Source organism: Arachis ipaensis, chromosome B4, assembly GCF_059453495.1.
Source record: "Arachis ipaensis isolate K30076 ecotype BB chromosome B4, ASM5945349v1, whole genome shotgun sequence".
NCBI lineage: Eukaryota > Viridiplantae > Streptophyta > Magnoliopsida > Fabales > Fabaceae > Arachis > Arachis ipaensis.
The window spans coordinates 20,337,567-20,357,896 of NC_142439.1; the positions used below are offsets into that span (position 1 = coordinate 20,337,567).

At 38.6% G+C, this 20,330-nt stretch overlaps 1 protein-coding gene and 1 pseudogene across 1 annotated transcript; one reads left to right on the forward strand and one right to left on the reverse strand.

Moving 5' to 3' along the window:
- The first annotated feature begins 5 nt into the window (after positions 1–5).
- Positions 6–952, forward strand: LOC107636201 (protein FAR1-RELATED SEQUENCE 5-like). Its single transcript, XM_016339727.1, has 3 exons — positions 6–561; positions 645–762; positions 847–952. Exons 1-3 carry the CDS (start codon positions 6–8, stop codon positions 950–952), a joined length of 780 nt encoding a protein of 259 aa, XP_016195213.1.
- Positions 953–3,868: 2,916 nt separating this feature from the next.
- On the reverse strand, positions 3,869–19,612 carry LOC148566855 (zinc finger BED domain-containing protein RICESLEEPER 2-like; annotated as a pseudogene).
- Between the last annotated feature and the right edge of the window lie 718 nt (positions 19,613–20,330).

A 20,330-nucleotide genomic window follows, 5' to 3' on the forward strand; every position in this document is an offset into this window, starting at 1 on the left:
TTTGAATGGATTTGCAGTTGCCAGATTACACTCGAATTCTAATAGAGAAAATCCCGTACGTAGAATTGCGATTTGTTTTGTTGCAGCGCGCACAAGAGTTTTATTCTAATTATGCAAAGAAAGTAGGGTTCGTGACTAGGACTAGGAATACCAACTTTGACAAGATAAGGAAGAAATCAAGGATACCCATTAACCAATCGATACATTGCAATCGTGAAGGTTATCAGGAGTCTCAAGTGAAGGCAGCATCTCGGGTAAAGAAAATAACAACGGCGAGGTGCAGATCAAGGATGTACGTGATGTTTGATAGGCAGAAGGATAATTGGATGGTGTCCAAATTAGAACTAAAGCATACTCACCCGTGTTCTGCTAAGCAAGCTGTCTATTACCACGAGTACAGGGAACTGAACATGCATGCCAAGTGCGTGATTCTGGACAATGATGAGGTTGGCATATGGACCAACAAGACTTACGTCGCACTAGCAAATGAGGTTAGTGGGTCATCAAATTTGGGTTACTCAGAAAAGGATGTGAGAAATTACACTACAAGAAATATGCGCTGTGGTGACGAAAATGTAGATGTTAAGGAAATGCTGAACTATTTTATGTGAATGAAAGTTATCAACCCGAATTTTTTTATGCAGTAGATGTGGATGCAGCTAACAAGTTTAGGAGTGCACTCTGGGTAGACGCAAAGTGCAAGGCGTCCTACGAATATTATGGAGACGTGGTGTCGTTTGATACAACGTACAGTAGAAACAAGTATGTATGTGTTTGTGCCTCTTTTGAAAGGTTTATAGTTTTGACACTATCGCGAGTTCTTACTTGTGGCTGTATTTTTTGTAGGCATGGGCTACCATTTGCATCTTTTGTTGGTGTCAACCATCACGGGAAGTCCACCTTAATCGAATGTGCTTTGCTGGGGAACGAGGAAATATGTAGCTTTGAGTGAGTCTTTACGCAATGGCTGAAGTGCATGGGAACTCCCCCACAAGCTATCATGACGGACCAGTGAAAGTCCATGTTTGGTGCTATTAGGAATGTCCTTTCAAATACTCGCCACCGGTGGTGCATATGACACATTGAAGAAGATACTATATAAGCTCGAAGGATATGCTTGGTAAAGAGAAATACATGCTACAATGGCTAGCATTGTTTGGAATGCCCACTCTATGGAATGTTTCGTGAAAGATTGGGCTAGATTCATTGCTGAGTTTAACCTAGAGCATAACAGATGGCTATCAGGTTCGTTTTGTATTGTGCATTTATGCTCCTTTTGGAGAGTAGATTTTTGTGAAGCTTTTTTTTTAAGTATAATCACTTTTAATCCCATTTACATCAGATGATTTATAACCTATTTGGATACTTTATGGGATGTCTCTGTTTGAAAGTCGATGTTTGTTTGGTTCACTAAGTCTGTAGATGTGTGTTGTGATGTAGCTCAGTATTCATGATGGTGGTTTTTTCTCTTTTTTTTTTTGTTTTTGTAGAACTTTATGACGATCGTCGAATGTGGGTTCCAGTCTATTTTCAAGGTGAATTTTGGATTGGATGAGAAGCACCCAGAGGAGTGAGAGTATGCATGATTTTTACGGCGGTTTCTTGCATTGCAACAGTGGATTAGTTCAGTTCGTGCATGAGCTCAAGAGGGCGATTTCTTTCATGTGACCATGGACAAGTAATACCTACATTATGGGGAGTCTAGGTACTGCACGAACGGTGTCGAGTTTGACCCATCGACATATAAGGTTCGGTGCAAGTGCAACATGTTTAAATCAAGAGGTATTCTTTGTTGTCACTGTCTTGCTGTGTGCTTTTATTACAAAGTAGACAAAGTACCATCTTTCTATGTTCTCCCTCGATGGAGCAAGAATGTACAGTGCAAATACACTTTCATCAAGAGAAACCATGACGAGAAGCGATCATATGAAAGCCACAACATATTCAGAGGACTGTGTTCACACTTCTTTAATATTGCTCAAGATTTCGTGACATGTGAAGAAGAAGCAGCCATGTTACATTCGGGTCTTGACGAGTTGTGGGAAAAGCTATTTGATTATTATGCAAACCTAGAGTCCAAAAGTGTTCCAACTACACAGAACAGCATGGTGACATAACGTGAACCTGCTCTTGGTGCATCTAGCATTCGACTTACTTCAAAGGTGGCAACGAAGGGTATGCTGAGATTGAAGAGGATTAGATCTAAACTAGACAGCTTGATCAAGAATTTATGTGAAGAAAGAAGAAGAATGCACCCCTGGTATGTTTTTACCATTTGGTTACTTTTGAACCACTTGTTAACATGACTTGATGGAGACAAATACAATTTTTTTAATGCGTGGTGCTTTTTTCTAGGAAAATGATGAAGCAGTCAATCCAAATATAGTGGTGGGTTTTGCCGTGCAAGCGAATGAATCACAGGAACATGGCGGGTTCATGTCTTTGTTAAACTCGTTTCGAAATACTTAGAAGAATTTTGATTATAGATTTGTAAGGAGAATTCCTTTTTTTTTATTTTGATTTTTGTTCCACTTCTCTTTAACAAAGTATTCAGGTTTTTTATTTAACAAACAATTTTAAGTTGAGGATGTATTATTACTTTTTAAATGTCATCCACTGATATTATTATACTATTATAAGTTTTATAAGTTTGACTTAGCTCACCAAAATAATCACAATTTTCATCTCCTTTTAACGCGGAGGACAAAAGAGAGTAGGTTTCTTTAATTTAGGCTTCATCATGCAAACAAGTCTCCAACTGAAACCTTGATTTTAATGAAAAGGAAAAAAATAAACAAAAAAAGGAACCTCCATTACAAGGCATATCCAATGACAGAGAAGCCCATGAAAGCAACGTAAGCAAAAGATATAGCTAGTGGAAGACACATCTGTAAATAGACATACACAGAAGACACGAACCAAATAACCAACTCATGTTGGAGGACATATTGGTCTAAGACACCACTAGCAGAAGACATCCATATATACACACACCTTGGAAGAAGACACGATGAAAATAAACACACCCCTCGAAAGACACATCCGTGATTAAATAAACACATGAAAGACACATTGGCAGAAGACACATCCAACAGAATACACATCCATATATACACACCTCGGAAGAAGGCACGACGAAAATACACACACCCATTGGAAGACACATCCGTGATTAAACGAACACACGAAAGACACATTGGCAAAAGACACCTCCAACAGAAGACAGATCCATATATAGACACGACGTACATAGACACACCTCTCAGAAGACACCTCCATGATTAAATGAAAACACGAAAGACACATTGGCTAAAAACACCTCCAGCAGAAGACACATCCATAGTTAAATAAAAACTCAAAAGACACATTAGCAAAAGACACTTCCAGCAGATGACACATCCGTTTTCAGACACCTGCAAACAATACACAACCAACATACATGCATATATTAGAAGACACATCCATATCTAACGAAAGACACCTGTATTGGAAGTCACGTCCATTACTAGACACATCCAAAAATAACATCTTGAAACCTCAACATGTTTGGCCATTGCAAATAAAAACAACTTAAAACATAGCAAGTGTTTAGTCTGCGCAAAATAAAAAAAGATAAACCAATCTCCTAAAGACAAGATTCACATTCACAGTACATGAAATCTCGTTGAATTAACCAACAAAGTTCAACAAGGTTCACAGAATCCAAAACAACATAAGAATCCAAAATAAACATAAGGATCCAAAGCAAATAGTCACTGTGTGTAAGACAAGGAAAATATCAATTTCAAACAAAATATAGCTCAGCATATGAGGGTATCCTCGGACTAGGTAAAGAATAATGTAATATGCATCTTTTTTCTTCTCAAGTTTAGCTCCTTTTGATGGGCTTTTTCTTCGGCAATCCTGCATCTCGCCAAAGCATGCTCTTTGTGCCAGGTGCTATGAACAGATTCTTAATCTCCTTATGTTTGTTCCTTGGATGGTTGCGGCGCACAATAAGTTGAGGACGGCTGTCAATGGCATTCAGTGCATCTCTAATGGCTGAATTTTTATGGTCCAGAATGATGTCAAGCATTATTTCCAACCTATATAACTTGATGGTGTCCTGCATGTGAAAATCAATATTGAATGAATGCATTTAGGTACAAACAGTGTTGTGTGTTTACATAATCAGTTATTTAACTATAGAATTTGGAAGCTCACATAATTCCAGTCATTCAGTTTTTTGCCTTCGGTCCAATACTCCATGAATTTTATTGCGTATACACCACAATCAAAACTATGTGAATGGAAACAACATGATGTATTAGCAGAACCGGTATGCATGCAATGAAACTTACCAATTAAGACATGGCAAGATTTTGAGGGGGACTCACCCATTTGGTTGTAGTGGAATAGAAGCGTATGTGCAAGGCATGCCTTTTGAGTAGGCTTATATGTAGGATGGCCACCTGAGTTATGTCTTCAATGAGCCTTCCCTGAAATAAATGCAAAGTATAAACATAATATAATACTACGAGTTAAATAGATTATCAAAGTCATGAGATATCGTGGTACGGCATATGCATCTAGCCTCATCCGTGATGTATTATGTGGTTTAGTGTGTAAGCTATCTAGTACGAATAGCCTTTTTCTAAAGACGTCAAATGCATACACCCACCAGTGACGGGTCATACATACGGAAAAAAATCACTGCAACAATATGCAATTGTAACTAGGCAAATTACGTACACGGATAAAGAGAAAAACATATTGGTTGTTCGAGTGCAACGATGTAAGTAACGTATCATATGGCAAATAGACTTACCAAATTTTTCTTTGAAGCTGCTACCTTGTCAAAATACCTTGTGTCAGCACCAAAGTGTTCACCCAAACCCACATATACGAGAGTTGGCCCGTCCTCAAAGTGCATTGGTACTAACATCATTTCTTGTCCAAAGATGAATTTGTTAGTGTTTATAATCTGTAATGCACTTAAATGATTCACATAAACGTATCCTTACCAGTATTCCCGGTAAACGTTTCCTTACCAATATCCCCAGACACACACAGCAGAAATCATACGTGAATCTTTTTAACCCTGAGTCATTGAATGTGCAACACATCCAGTGCATGACCTACATCACCGGATCTTAAAATATAAATGTCACCAGACTATGAGAACAAAAACAAACTGGAGTAACATGTTTTTAGGTTACATACATTGTTATTGAGCTAAGAACGCGATCTCAGTGTGCACAAGTCCTCCCTTGCCAGGACTAGGTATGGTCTACCATCATATGATGCTACTGTTTGCTGTCTATCAAGAGATATGTCCACACCACACCTTCTAATTCGTTGTTCATCCCACTCAATAAGTTTCTCTCTCCGAAGTAACAGATGGACGGGCTGGGGGACGGTGTGGGTGTTTTAAAGATCTGGATCATCCCAAGTGAGAATGAGGGCCGCTGTGGTCTGGGTGTGCGACAACAAGAACCTTTTGGAATTATGGTTTGGATTGGATCCACGATAATGGATTTTGGGTTGTAACTAGTGGTTTCAATATGTTTGGCCCTACTTTATAGGGCCAGAAGAACAAAAGACCCTATAACTAATAGGGTCAAATTTTTAAAAAGCCCTCAGGGCCAACCCACGGGCCACTTAGTCCTATTTTTTTTTTACATTGTTCTCTATCTCAACAACACATAAAACTTATTAAAAGTCATTAGCTTGTTCTATCCCTTTGTCATTTTTATGTGTAGAAAATAAACAAATTAAAAAATAAATATTAATAATGTGCATTGATCATATTAAATCCAACTTTTAACTATATACATCAAGAAATCAAACATGGCATTCACTATCTCATCATCTTTCTCCTTACTCTTTAGTATCTACCATCAATAATATCTCTAGAAAATCAAAATAAAGAATACATAAAAATTCATCATCTAAAATTATGAATGTTGACGGGGATGCATCGATTCTGTTGACACTTCTTCATGAATTTCACCAATTTCATCATCTAAAATCAATCAATTAAAAAACAATTAGAAACTTAATTTAAAATATTATTTAAGAAAATAGCATAAATGTTTACCATAATGATTTGGAACAAATTCACGTAACCAACTCCTTGTGCAAATAAGCATTTGGACATGCTCATGAAGAGTGAAACTTCTGTATTTTGTTAAAACACCTCCACCAATACTGAATGCATACTCAGATGCTACTGTAGCAATGGGAATATTTAAAACATCTCTAGCCAAAACTGACAGAGTAGGAAACCTTATCCTCATTAGTCTTCCAAAAATTCAGCACATCATACTTCAAATCGTCTTCATTGGTGTGAATCAAACCTTCCTTTAGATAAATCTCTAATTCATCTTTATCCGTGGAAGTTTAGGTTTCACAGTCAAATTCTATAAACTCCTAAAAAATGTAGCATAAAGATTATTTAAGTAACAAATAAACATAATAGGAGAAAAATAATACTAGATTAGAATTAAATATCTTCATCACCATTTTGCTCTTCTTTGTAAGTCTTCCTTCTTCAGGTGACTTAGGAGATTGGTTACTACTTTAAAAAATTGTTGAACCACCAAAAGTATTTAAATACTCTCTATACAACTTTTTAAATTTCTTCAATACTTCATTTGCCTTCAATTCAAAGGTTGAAGGATCTAATATTTTGTAACAAAATCTCAAGAACTTTAATTTTAATCGAGGATCAAGAATTACTCCAAAAGTCCAGACGGTGCTATAATCCTTTCAATATTTATCAAACTTCACCTTTATTCTGAAAGCCATGTTCATAATAATAGCATTATCACAAATTTGATTGTCTTCAAAAAGACATTCAATTTTCCAAACTTCACTACAAGATTAATATCTATTTGAGGGAGTATTTTGGTGGAGGTTTCTAAAAACCTCCATAATATATTTTATCTATGACAATTTAAAAAATCTCCATTAATAATTAATTAAAATTAAATTTTAAAATAAAATCTAATTTTTTCAAATTTTCAAAATTGAGAGACTGAGTTAGCTGTGAGACTGAGTTAGCTAAGAGAGCACTTGTCGAGTAATTTTTAGGGTTCTACCGCCATTTCTGCCGTCATTGCCGCTGCCATTTTCGCCGCCAGCACCGCCACCACTGCCATGTCATTGTGGTAGAGAGCTTCTGCCATGTTCGTTCTATACTGTTGTTGCTGCCTGGTGGCACAAATTGTGAATCACACTTTTCACAACTCGTACCACTAACCAGCAAGTGCACTGGGTCGTCCAAGTAATACCTTACGTGAGTAAGGGTCGAATCCCACAGAGATTGTTGGTTTGAAGCAATCTATGGTTATCTTGTAAATCTTAGTCAGGAAGTCAATTATGTTTATCAGTTGAATTATGAATAACCAGTAGAGCATAAATTAAAAGTTACTTGTTGTGTAGTAATGGAGAATATGTTGGAGTTTTGGAGATGCTTTGTCTTCTGAATCTCTGCTTTCCTCTGTCTTCTGATTCACGCACGCACGTCCTCCTATGGCAAGCTGTGTGTTGGTGGATCACCATTGTCAATGGCTACCTTCCATCCTTCCAGTGAAAACTACGCTCACGCGCTCTGTCACAGCACGGCTAATCACCGGTTGGTTCTCGATCTGGTTGGAATAGGATTTACTATCCTTTTGCGTCTGTCACTAACGCCCAGCCTTCAGGAGTTTGAAGCTCGTCACAGTCATTCAATCCTTGAATCCTACTCGGAATACCACAGACAAGGTTTAGACTTTCCGGATTCTCATGAATGCTGCCATAAAGTCTAGCTTATACCACGAAGATTCTGATTAAGGAATCTAAGAGATACTCATTCAATCGTATATAGAACGGAGGTGGTTGTCAGGCACGCGTTCATGGTTTGAGAAAGGTGATGAATGTCACGGATCATCACCTCCATCATAGTTAAGCGCGAATGAACATCTTAGATAGGAACAAGCGTGTTTGAATGGAAAACAGAAATACTTGCATTAATTCATCGAGACACAGCAGAGCTCCTCACCCCCAACAATGGGGTTTAGAGACTCATGCCGTCAGAGAATACAAAGTTTAGATCTGAAATGTCATGAGATACAAAATAAGTCTCTAAAAGTTGTTTAAATACTAAACTAGTAGCCTAGGGTTACAAAATATGAGTGGACTATGATGGATGATGCAGAGATCCACTTCTGGGGCCCACTTGGTGTGCTGGGGCCCACTTGGTGTGTGCTGGGGCTGAGACTTTAAGCAATCCACGTGCAGAGGCCATTTGTGGAGTTGAACGCCAGTTTTTGTGCCAGTTTGGGCGTTCAACTCCAGTTTTTGATCCTTTTCTGGCGCTGGACGCCAGATTTGGGCAGAAGACTAGCGTTGAACGCCAGTTTATGTCATCTATTCTTGTGCAAAGTATGGACTATTATATATTTCTGGAAAGCCCTGGATGTCTACTTTCCAACGCAATTGGAAGCACGCCATTTCGAGTTCTGTAGCTCCAGAAAATCCACTTTGAGTGCAGGGAGGTCAGAATCCAACAGCATCAGCAGTCCTTTTTCAGCCTGAATCAGATTTTTGCTCAGCTCCTTCAATTTCAGCCAGAAAAATACCTGAAATTACAGAAAAACACACAACTCATAGTAAAGTCCAGAAATATGAATTTTTCCTAAAAACTACTAGAAATAGACTAAAAACTAACTAAAACATACTCTAAACTATATGAAATTATCCCCAAAAAGCGTATAAAATATCCGCTCATCACAACACCAAACTTAAACTGTTGCTTGTCCTCAAGCAACTAGACAAATAAAATAGAAGACTAATAGGTTGAGAGGCAATAATATCTCAGAGTTTTTGAATGAAGCTCAGATTCTACTTAGATGAGCGGGACTAGTAGCTTTTTGCTTCTGAACAGTTTTGGCATCTCACTTTATCTATTGAAGCTCAGAGTGATTGGCATCTATAGGAACTTAGAATTCAGATAATGTTATTGATTCTCTTAGTTTAGTGTGATGATTCTTGAACACAGCTTCTTTATGAGTCTTGGCCGTGGCCCTAAGCACTTTGTTTTCCAGTATTACCACCGGATACATAAATGCCACAGACACATAATTGGGTGAACCTTTTCAGATTGTGACTCAGCTTTGCTAAAGTCCCCAATTAGAGGTGTCCAGAGTTCTTAAGCACACTCTTCTTTTTACTTTGGACCTTGACTTTAACCGCTCAGTCTCAAGTTTTCACTTGACACCTTCACGCCACAAGCACATGGTTAGGGACAGCTTGGTTTAGCCGCTTAGACCAGGATTTTATTCCTTTAGGCCCTCCTATCCACTGATGCTCAAAGCCTTGGGATCCTTTTTAATTGCCCTTGCCTTTTGGTTTTAAGGGTTATTGGCTTTTTCTGCTTGCTTTTTCTCTCTTTTTTTTCTCTTCTTTTTTTTTTTTTCTGCAAGCTTTGTTCTTTGCTGTTTTTTCTTGCTTCAAGAATCATTTTTATGATTTTTCAGATCATCAATAACATGTCTCATGTTCATCCTTCTTTCAAGAGCCAACATATTTAACAGTCTTAAACAACAAATTCAAAAGACATATGCACTGTTCAAGCATTCATTCAGAAGACAGAAAGCATTGCCACCACATTTAACTAATTAGAATTTCTCTTATTAAAACTCGAAATTTTATTGCCTCTTATTCAAAAGATCTACTACTTTATTCATGTTTGCTGATGATGAGAAAAATAAGCTATAGCTTAATTGGAGATAAAAACAAAATAGATACTAATTACTACTATATGACTCCTAAGGTAAAATTAAAATAAGAACAGTTATCACAGAGTTAAGGCTAAGATTAGAACTCAACAACCTTGAGGTTTGGGAAGTGGATGTTCCTCTAGTCTGTGAGGTGCTTGGTCCTTCAAGAGAGAATTTCTGGCGCTTCAGTTCCTTTAAATCACGCCCTTGCTCCTCTTGGAGTGGGTTGTTTTCCTTTAGGGGCCATGATCTTAGTGATCACGGATAAGCACACCAAACTTAGAGCTTTGCTTGTCCTCAAGCAAAAGAAAAAGAAGGAGATGGGTAGAAGGAGAGCTCCTCCCCACCATCCTGGCGTTTAAACGCCCAAACACTGCCTGTTTTGGGCGTTCAACGCCCAAATGCTGCTCTCCTGGGCGTTCAACGCCCAGTTGTTGCCCTTTTCTGGCGTTGAACGCCAGATAGCTATCCTTACTGGCGTTCAGCGCCCACTGGATGCCCATTTTGGGCGCTGAACGCCCAAAATGGCCTTCACTGGTGTTTTCTTGCCAGTAAGCTCCCTATCTCTGTTTTGTGTGTAGATTCCTTCTGTAACCCTGTAAACTTATACAAATGATTCTTTACCTTAGTGTCAGTGAACTTTATATAAACAAATAAAAATAAAAATAGGGCAAAATGCTTAGAGGATTGTTGCCCCATGGCTGGGTTGCCTCCCAGCAAGCGCTTCTTTATTGTCTTTAGCTGGACCTTGCTGAGCTTTTAATCTAGCTTCAGCCTTGAGCATTCTTGCTCAATGTTGCCCTCAAGATAATGCTTGATTCTCTGTCCATTGACAATGAACTTCTTATCAGAATCAATATCTTGAAGCTCCACATAACCATATGGTGACACACTTGTAATCACGTATGGTCCCCTCCACCGGGATTTCAGTTTTCCGGGGAATAGCCTGAGTCTAGAGTTAAACAACAGGACCTTCTGTCCTGGTTCAAAGATTCTAGATGACAGCTTTCTGTCATGCCATTTTTTTTATTTTTCTTTATAAAGCTTGGCATTTTCGAAAGCTGTGAATCTGAATTCCTCTAGCTCATTTAGCTGGAGCAATCATTTTTCTCCTGCTAATTTGGCATCTAAGTTTAGGAATCTGGTTGCCCAGTAGGCCTTATGTTCCAGTTCCACGGGCAAGTGGCATGCCTTACCATACACGAGTTGGTATGGAGAGGTTCCTATAGGGGTCTTGAATGCTGTTCTGTAAGCCCACAGAGCATCATCCAAGCTCCTTGCCCAATCCTTTCTACGGGTATTTACTGTCCGTTCCAGGATTCTCTTTAATTCTCTGTTAGAGACTTCAGCTTGCCCGTTGGTTTGTGGATGATATGGAGTGGCCACTTTGTGGCGAATTCCATACCGAACCATGGCAGAGTAAAGCTGTTTGTTGCAGAAGTGAGTGCCCCCATCACTGATTAATACTCTAGGGACACCAAACCTGCTAAAGATATGTTTCTGGAGGAACTTCAGCACTGTTTTAGTATCATTGGTGGGTGTGGCAATAGCCTCAACCCATTTTGATACATAGTCAACTGCCACCAGAATATAAGTGTTTGAGTATGATGGTGGGAAAGGTCCCATGAAGTCAATTCCCCATACATCAAACAACTCTATTTCCAAGATTCCTTGTTGAGGCATGGCGTAACCATGAGGCAGATTACCAGCTCTTTGGCAACTGTCACAATTACGTACAAATTCTCGGGAATCTTTATAGAGTGTGGGCCAATAGAAGCCACATTGGAGGACCTTGGTGGCTGTTCGCTCACCTCCGAAATGGCCTCCATATTGAGATCCATGGCAATGCCATAGGATTCTCTGTGCTTCCTCTCTGGGGACACACCTACGGATAATTCCGTCTGCACATCTCTTAAAGAGATAGGGTTCATCCCACAAGTAGTACTTTGCATCAGTAATTAGTTTCTTTTTTTGTATTCTATTGTACTCCTTGGGTATGAACCTTGCAGCTTTATAGTTTGCAATATCGGCAAACCATGGTGCTTCCTGAATGGCAAATAGATGCTCATCAGGGAATGTCTCAGAGATCTCAAGGAAGGGGAGGGACGTCCCTTCCACTGGCTCTATCCGGGACAGATGATCAGCTACTTGGTTCTCTGTCCCTTTTCTGTCTCTTATTTCTATATCAAACTCTTGCAGAAGCAATACCCATCTGATGAGCCTGGGTTTTGAATCCTGCTTTGTGAGTAGATACTTAAGAGCAGCATGGTCAGTGTACACAATCACCTTTGATCCTACTAAGTAGGATCTGAACTTGTCAATGGCGTAAACCACTGCAAGTAATTCATTTTCTGTGGTTGTGTAATTCTTCTGGGCATCATTTAAAACGCGATTGGCATAATAAATGACATGCAGAAGCTTGTCATGCCTCTGTCCCAGTACTGCACCAATGGCATGATCACTGGCATCACACATTAACTCAAATGGCAATGTCCAGTCTGGTGCAGAAATGACTAGTGCTGTGACCAGCTTAGCTTTCAGCGTTTCAAACGCCTGTAGGCATGCTGTGTCAAACACAAATGGCGTGTCAGCAGCTAGCAGATTGCTTAGAGGTTTTGCGATTTTTGAAAAATCCTTTATAAACCTCCTATAGAATCCTGCATGCCCCAGAAAGCTTCTGATTGCCTTAACATTGGCAGGTGGAGGTAATTTTTCAATTACCTCTATTTTTGCTTGATCCACCTCTATTCCCTTGTTTGAGATTTTATGCCCAAGAACAATTCCTTCAGTCACCATGAAGTGACACTTTTCCCAGTTTAAAACTAGGTTGGTTTCTTGGCATCTTTTCAGAACAAGTTTCAGGTGATCAAGACAGGAGCTGAATGAGTCTCCATATACTGAGAAGTCATCCATGAAGACTTCCAGAAATTTTTCCACCATATCAGAGAAAATAGAGAGCATGCATCTCTGGAAGGTTGCAGGTGCATTGCATAGCCCAAAGGGCATCCTCCTGTAAGCAAACACTCCGGATGGACATGTGAATGCTGTTTTCTCTTGATCCTGGGGATCTACTGCAATCTGGTTATAGCCTGAGTAGCCATCCAAAAAGCAGTAATAATCATGACCTGCTAGTCTCTCTAGCATCTGGTCTATGAATGGTAAAGGAAAATGATCCTTTCTGGTGGCTGTATTGAGCCTTCTGTAGTCAATACACATGCGCCACCCTGTAACTGTTCTTGTAGGAACCAGTTCATTTTTTTCATTATGAATCACTGTCATGCCTCCCTTTTTTGGGACGACTTGAACAGGGCTCACCCAGGGGCTATCAGAAATGGGATAAATAATCCCAGCCTCTAGTAATTTGGTGACCTCTTTCTGCACCACTTCCTTCATGGCTGGATTTAGCCGCCTCTGTGGTTGAACCACTGGTTTGGCATTATCCTCCAATAGGATTTTGTGCATGCATCTGGCTGGGCTTATGCCCTTAAGGTCACCTATGGACCACCCAAGAGCTGTCTTGTGTGTCCTTAGCACTTGAATAAGTGCTTTCTCTTCCTGTGAATTTAAAGCAGAGCTTATGATCACTGGAAAGGTGTCACCTTCTCCTAGAAATGCATATTTCAAGGATGGTGGCAGTGGCTTGAGCTCTGGTTTAGGAGGTTTTTCCTCTTTCAGAAGAAGGTTCAGAGGCTCTTTCATGTCCCCTGAATCCTCCAAATCAGGCTGAACATCTTTAAAGATGTCTTCCAACTCTGATTCGAGACTCTCAGCCATGTTGATCTCTTTTACCAAAGAGTCAATAAGGTCAACTTTCATGCAGTCTGTTGATGTGTCTGGATGCTGCATGGCTTTGACAGCGTTTAACTTGAACTCGTCATCGTTGACTCTTAGGGTTATTTCCCCCTGCTGGACGTCAATGAGGGATCGTCCAGTTGCTAGGAAGGGTCTTCCTAGAATGAGAGTAGCACTCTTGTGCTCCTCCATTTCCAGCACAACAAAGTCAGTGGGAAAGGCGAATGGCCCAACTCTGACAATCATGTCCTCAATCACGCCTGATGGGTATTTAGTGGAACCATCAGCAAGTTGGAGACATATCCGGGTTGGTTTAACTTCTTCAGTTAAGCCAAGCTTCCTGATAGTGGATGCAGGTATTAGGTTGATGCTTGCCCCAAGATCGCATAAAGCTGTCTTGGTGCAATCACCTTCTAATATGCATGGTATCAGAAAACTCCCAGGGTCTTTAAGCTTTTCAGGAAAGCTTTTCAGAATGACTGCACTGCATTCTTCAGTGAGGAGAACTCTTTCTGTTTCTCTCCACTCCTTTTTATGACTCAAGATCTCTTTCATGAACTTGGCATAAGAAGGTATTTGCTCAAGTGCCTCTGCAAATGGAATCTTTATTTCAAGAGTCCTTAGATAATCTGCAAAGCGAGCAAATTGCTTATCCTGCTCCTCTTTCCGGAGTTTTTGAGGATAAGGTATCTTGGCTTTATATTCCTCAACCTTAGTGGTTAAAGAAGCCTTTTTAGAGGGGTTGTTGTCAGCACTTATGTGTGTCTGATCCCTCACTGGCAATTGCGTACCAGAGTCAGAAGCTGGAGTGACGTTAGACGCCAACTCACTGTCTGTTCCTGGCGCCTGAACGCCAGAAATGTGCCCCTGTTGGGCGTTCAACGCCAGATTCTTGCCTGTTTCTGGCGTTGAACGCCAATCCTGCCTTGTTTCTGGCGCTGAACGCCAGTTTTGGGCATGGTCTGGGCGTTCAGCGCCAGCCTTCCACCCATTTTCTGGCGTTTTAGTGCCAGAATTATTTTTCCCTGGGCTCTTACTGTCCTCAGGGGAATCTTTGGTGGGTTGCTTATTTCTTGAATTTTTGATGCCTTGAGGTGGGGTATTTAATGTTTTCCCACTTCTTAATTGAACTTCTTGGCATTCTTCTGCTATTTGCTTTGATAGCTGCTGCTTTGTTTGCTTAAACTGTTCTTCCATATGTATATTAGCTATCCTTGTCTCCTGTAACCTGTCTTTGAATTCAGCTAGCTGCTTTGTTAGAAAATCTAATTGCTGATTGAATTCAGCAGCTTGTTTTACAGTACTGAATTCAGCAGTTACTGTTTTAACCTCTTCATTCATGGAAGGGTTGCTGCTTAGATACAGATGCTGATTCCTGGCAACTGTATCAATGAGCTCTTGAGCCTCTTCGATTGTCTTTCTCATATGGATAGATCCACCAGCTGAGTAATCTAAAGACATCTGAGCTCCTTCTGCAAGCCCATAGTAGAAGATGTCTAACTGAACCCACTCTGAAAACATTTCAGAGGGGCATTTTCGTAGCATCTCTCTGTATCTCTCCCAGGCATCATAAAGAGATTCATTATCTCCTTGTTTAAAGCCTTGGATGTCCAGCCTTAGCTGTGTCATCCTTTTTGGAGGGAAATATTGATTCAGGAATTTTTCTGTCAGCTGTTTCCATGTTCTTATACTGGCCTTAGGTTGGTTATTTAACCACCTCTTAGCTTGATCTTTTACAGCAAATGGAAACAGTAATAGTCTGTAGACATCCTGATCTATTTCCTTATCATGTACTGTGTCAGCAATTTGTAAAAATTGTGCCAGAAACTCTGTAGGTTCTTCCTGTGGAAGACCGGAATACTGGCAACTTTGCTGCACCATGATAATGAGCTGAGGATTCAACTCAAAGCTACTAACTCCAATGGAGGGTATGCATATGCTACTCCCATACGAAGCAGTAGAGGGGTTAGAATATGACCCCAAAGTCCTCCTGGACTATCCATCTCCACTTATGTCCATGATGGATCTATGGATATAACTTGGACTGATTTACCTTTTTATTTATTTTATTTTATAAGAAGTAAATACTTAAATAAAATAAAATAACTAAAAAGAATTTGAATTTTGAAATAATTTTTTTTTTCGAAAAAAAAAATTAAAAATAATTAGTTAAAAAAAACGAAATTTTTGAAAAAGAGGGGAGATATTTTCGAAAATTTGAGAGAGAGAGAGTTAGTTAGGTAGTTTTGAAAAAGTTAAGAAACAAACAAAAAGTTGGTTAGTTAGTTGAAACAAATTTTGAAAAGATAGGAAGTTAGAAAAGATATTTTGAAAAGATATTTTTGAATTTAGTGAGGAGAGAGAAAAACAATAAGATAGTACTAGATTTAAAATTTTTAGATCTAATGCTCCTTGTTTTTCGAAAATTTTGGAGGGAAAACACCAAGGAACACCAAACTTAAAAATTTTAAGATCAAGACACAAGGAAAACTCAAGAACACTTTGAAGACTCACAAGAACACAAGAACATGAAGGAAGAACACCAAACTTAAAATTTTTTTGAAAACCAAACAAAATTTTCGAAAATCAAAGGGAAATCAACAAGAAAACACCAAACTTAAAGTTTGGCACAAGATTTAATAGAAAAATTATTTTTGAAAAAGAAGGTTTTGAAAAGAGTATAAAAGATTCTAACCCAATCAAATTAATGTTCTAGCCAAATGAGTTATGGGACCTTATTTTAAGAAAGATTATTTTTGAAAACACCAAACTTAAAGTTTGGCACAGGATTTAATAGAAAAATTATTTTTGAAAAAGGTTTTTTAAAAAATATGATAGCCAATTATCATGAACATAAACACCACGCTCTAACTAACTGAGTTATAAATTTAAAGTGTTTTAACAAGGGATAAATAATAAAACACTCTAAGCCAAAAAGAAAGATATTTTTTTTCCTAATCTAAGCAACAAAATAATCCGTCAGTTGTTCAAACACGAACAATCCCCGGCAACGGCGCCAAAAACTTGGTGCACGAATTGCGAATCACACTTTTCACAACTCGTACCACTAACCAGCAAGTGCACTGGGTCGTCCAAGTAATACCTTACGTGAGTAAGGGTCGAATCCCACAGAGATTGTTGGTTTGAAGCAATCTATGGTTATCTTGTAAATCTTAGTCAGGAAGTCAATTATGTTTATCAGTTGAATTATGAATAACCAGTAGAGCATAAATTAAAAGTTACTTGTTGTGTAGTAATGGAGAATATGTTGGAGTTTTGGAGATGCTTTGTCTTCTGAATCTCTGCTTTCCTCTGTCTTCTGATTCACGCACGCACGTCCTCCTATGGCAAGCTGTGTGTTGGTGGATCACCGTTGTCAATGGCTACCTTCCATCCTTCCAGTGAAAACTACGCTCACGCGCTCTGTCACAGCACGGCTAATCACCGATTGGTTCTCGATCTGGTTGGAATAGGATTTACTATCCTTTTGCGTCTGTCACTAACGCCCAGCCTTCAGGAGTTTGAAGCTCGTCACAGTCATTCAATCCTTGAATCCTACTCGGAATACCACAGACAAGGTTTAGACTTTCCGGATTCTCATGAATGCTGCCATAAAGTCTAGCTTATACCACGAAGATTCTGATTAAGGAATCTAAGAGATACTCATTCAATCGTATATAGAACGGAGGTGGTTGTCAGGCACGCGTTCATGGTTTGAGGAAGGTGATGAATGTCACGGATCATCACCTCCATCATAGTTAAGCGCGAATGAACATCTTAGATAGGAACAAGCGTGTTTGAATGGAAAACAGAAATACTTGCATTAATTCATCGAGACACAACAGAGCTCCTCACCCCCAACAATGGGGTTTAGAGACTCATGCCGTCAGAGAATACAAAGTTTAGATCTGAAATGTCACGAGATACAAAATAAGTCTCTAAAAGTTGTTTAAATACTAAACTAGTAGCCTAGGGTTACAAAATATGAGTGGACTATGATGGATGATGCAGAGATCCACTTCTGGGGCCCACTTGGTGTGCTGGGGCCCACTTGGTGTGTGCTGGGGCTGAGACTTTAAGCAATCCACGTGCAGAGGCCATTTGTGGAGTTGAACGCCAGTTTTTGTGCCAGTTTGGGCGTTCAACTCCAGTTTTTGATCCATTTCTGGCGCTGGACGCCAGATTTGGGCAGAAGACTGGCGTTGAACGCCAGTTTACGTCGTCTATTCTTGTGCAAAGTATGGACTATTATATATTGCTGGAAATCCCTGGATGTCTACTTTCCAACGCAATTGGAAGCACGCCATTTCGAGTTCTGTAGCTCCAGAAAATCCACTTTGAGTACAGGGAGGTCAGAATCCAACAGCATCAGCAGTCCTTTTTCAGCCTGAATCAGATTTTTGCTCAGCTCCTTCAATTTCAGCCAGAAAAATACCTGAAATTACAGAAAAACACACAACTCATAGTAAAGTCCAGAAATATGAATTTTTCCTAAAAACTACTAGAAATAGACTAAAAACTAACTAAAACATACTCTAAACTATATGAAATTATCCCCAAAAAGCGTATAAAATATCCGCTCATCACTGCCACAGTAAAGTTTCCAGATCTGTTCGTTATTTATTTGTTTGCTATTAATCGAGCCTTCTCCTTGCTATTAATTTCCAGATCTGTTCGCTATTAATCGAGCCACCTCCTCAACGCGTTTCAGATCTATTCGCTTCCAAGCTTCTTCTTCGACGCAACTTTCCCTCCCTCCATATTTCTCCTCTGTCGCTGGTACTTCTTCTTCGCTATTAATTTGTTGATATATCTTCTCTATTAGTAAATGTCATTTTATTTTGAAGAATTTCATTTGTATATGATGAACCCGAAATTTTATGTTGGATATGATGAACCCAAAATGAGGTTTGTAGTTTCATAAAATGGCTCTAAAAATTCACATATTTTTTTCTTTATTAAGCTCCATTCTTCATTTGTCGGACAATGTTTATAAGCTCCATCTACAACACTAAGGATGTCAAACGCTTTTTCAAATCTAATTGCACTTTCCAATATCAAATATGTAGAATTCCATCGAGTTAGAATATCTAATTTTAGACCAACATCTTCAATTTCTGCTTGCTGCACACAATCTTTAAATTTCACCATTCTCCATCAGAAGCTTTCACATATTTCACACTCTCTCTGATTCTAAATAAACCTCCAGCATCCACCTTTAACCCTTCTTGCACAATCAAATTTAAAATGTGAGCGGAGCAATGTACATGAAAATATTCTCCATTACAAAGAAAACTATTCTGCTTACATAGGTGAGTTTTTAAGATGTTTTGCATATTGTCATTTGCAGAAGCATTATCTAAAGTAATAGAGAATACTTTCTTATCAATACCCCATTGCTTCAAAGAGTTAAATAAGACTGCTTCCATATCAGTCCCAGTATGGGGAGGAATCATTCAACAAAAATTCAAAATCTTACTCACTAGTCGCCAAGTCTCATCAACGAAATGAGCTGTCAGACAAATATATCCTTCAGTGGTAGATGCTGACCACACATCAGATGTCAAACAAATTCTTTTAGGTATCCTAGATATCTTCTGCTTCAATTTCTCTTTCTCTGTTGAATAAATCATTTTAAGATCTGAAACTACAGTATTTCTAGAAGGCATTACAATCGTTGGACTAATGTAATTAATCCAATCTCTAATACCCTCATACTCAACAAAGCTAAATGCAAGATCATGTTTTGCTATAGCCTGAGCAAGTTTTTTTCGATGAACATTCTGGTCAATTTTGGTTGGAAGACCCTCTATATCATCATCAAATCTAATACTGAGGGGTATGGATTTTCAAGAAACTACATGACGACTCAGATGAGAAGTCCCGTAACTATTCTTAGTTTTTGAATTTTTCCCAATTTTGTATTCATGATTACCAAAATTGCATTCAGCCTTTATAATACCATCTTTGTCTTTTTCAATCTTCTTAAAAAGCCTCCAAACATTAGATTTTTTGCCAGAATCAACACTACCAGAAGCTTGAACAGGAGTCTCAAAAACAATCTCATCATCCATGTTTATAAATTTTCTAATTATATCCAAATAATGTGTATTAAAATTCTACAGCAACAACAACAACATTCATTGATTATGAAATACTTGTATTAAAAATTTAAAATTTTACAACAATAACGCACTTTATAGCCTTTTGCACCAAACTGCACTTTATAATCAACTGATCTAAATAAGAACAAAATATGTTCCTAAATATCTTGCTGAACAAGCCTTTTTCATCCCAAGAAGTCAAGAAACAACAAAGGAACTCCAATTTGACATTCAAGAGAATATAATTGTAAAAAGAATGAATAAATCAAGCCTTATAGATCCAAATATCAACATATAAATTTTTTTATCTGCATAAAAGACTTCAAAATCCAAAATTAACTTCAAAAGGCCATAACATCCCTGCATCAGCACCGAGATAGTAAATTTGCTTACAAAATTTGATATATGGAATTACTAAAGATACTAAGAAAACATGCATAATCAAGGAGATAAACAGAATTATGGAGCATAAGTGGGAGCAACTTGCATTATGGAGCAAAAGTGAGGAACTGAAGTTTAATTTTGATGAATCCAAATCAAAGACTAAAAGATTATCAACAACTGATACAGTGATACCTCCAATGAAAATTGATGCTTTCACAAACGACATTATTGATTCTGAAGCAATTTCATAATTACAATAAAAAGAAAGCACAAACCGAATATTGGAAGCTCAACGATACTTGGT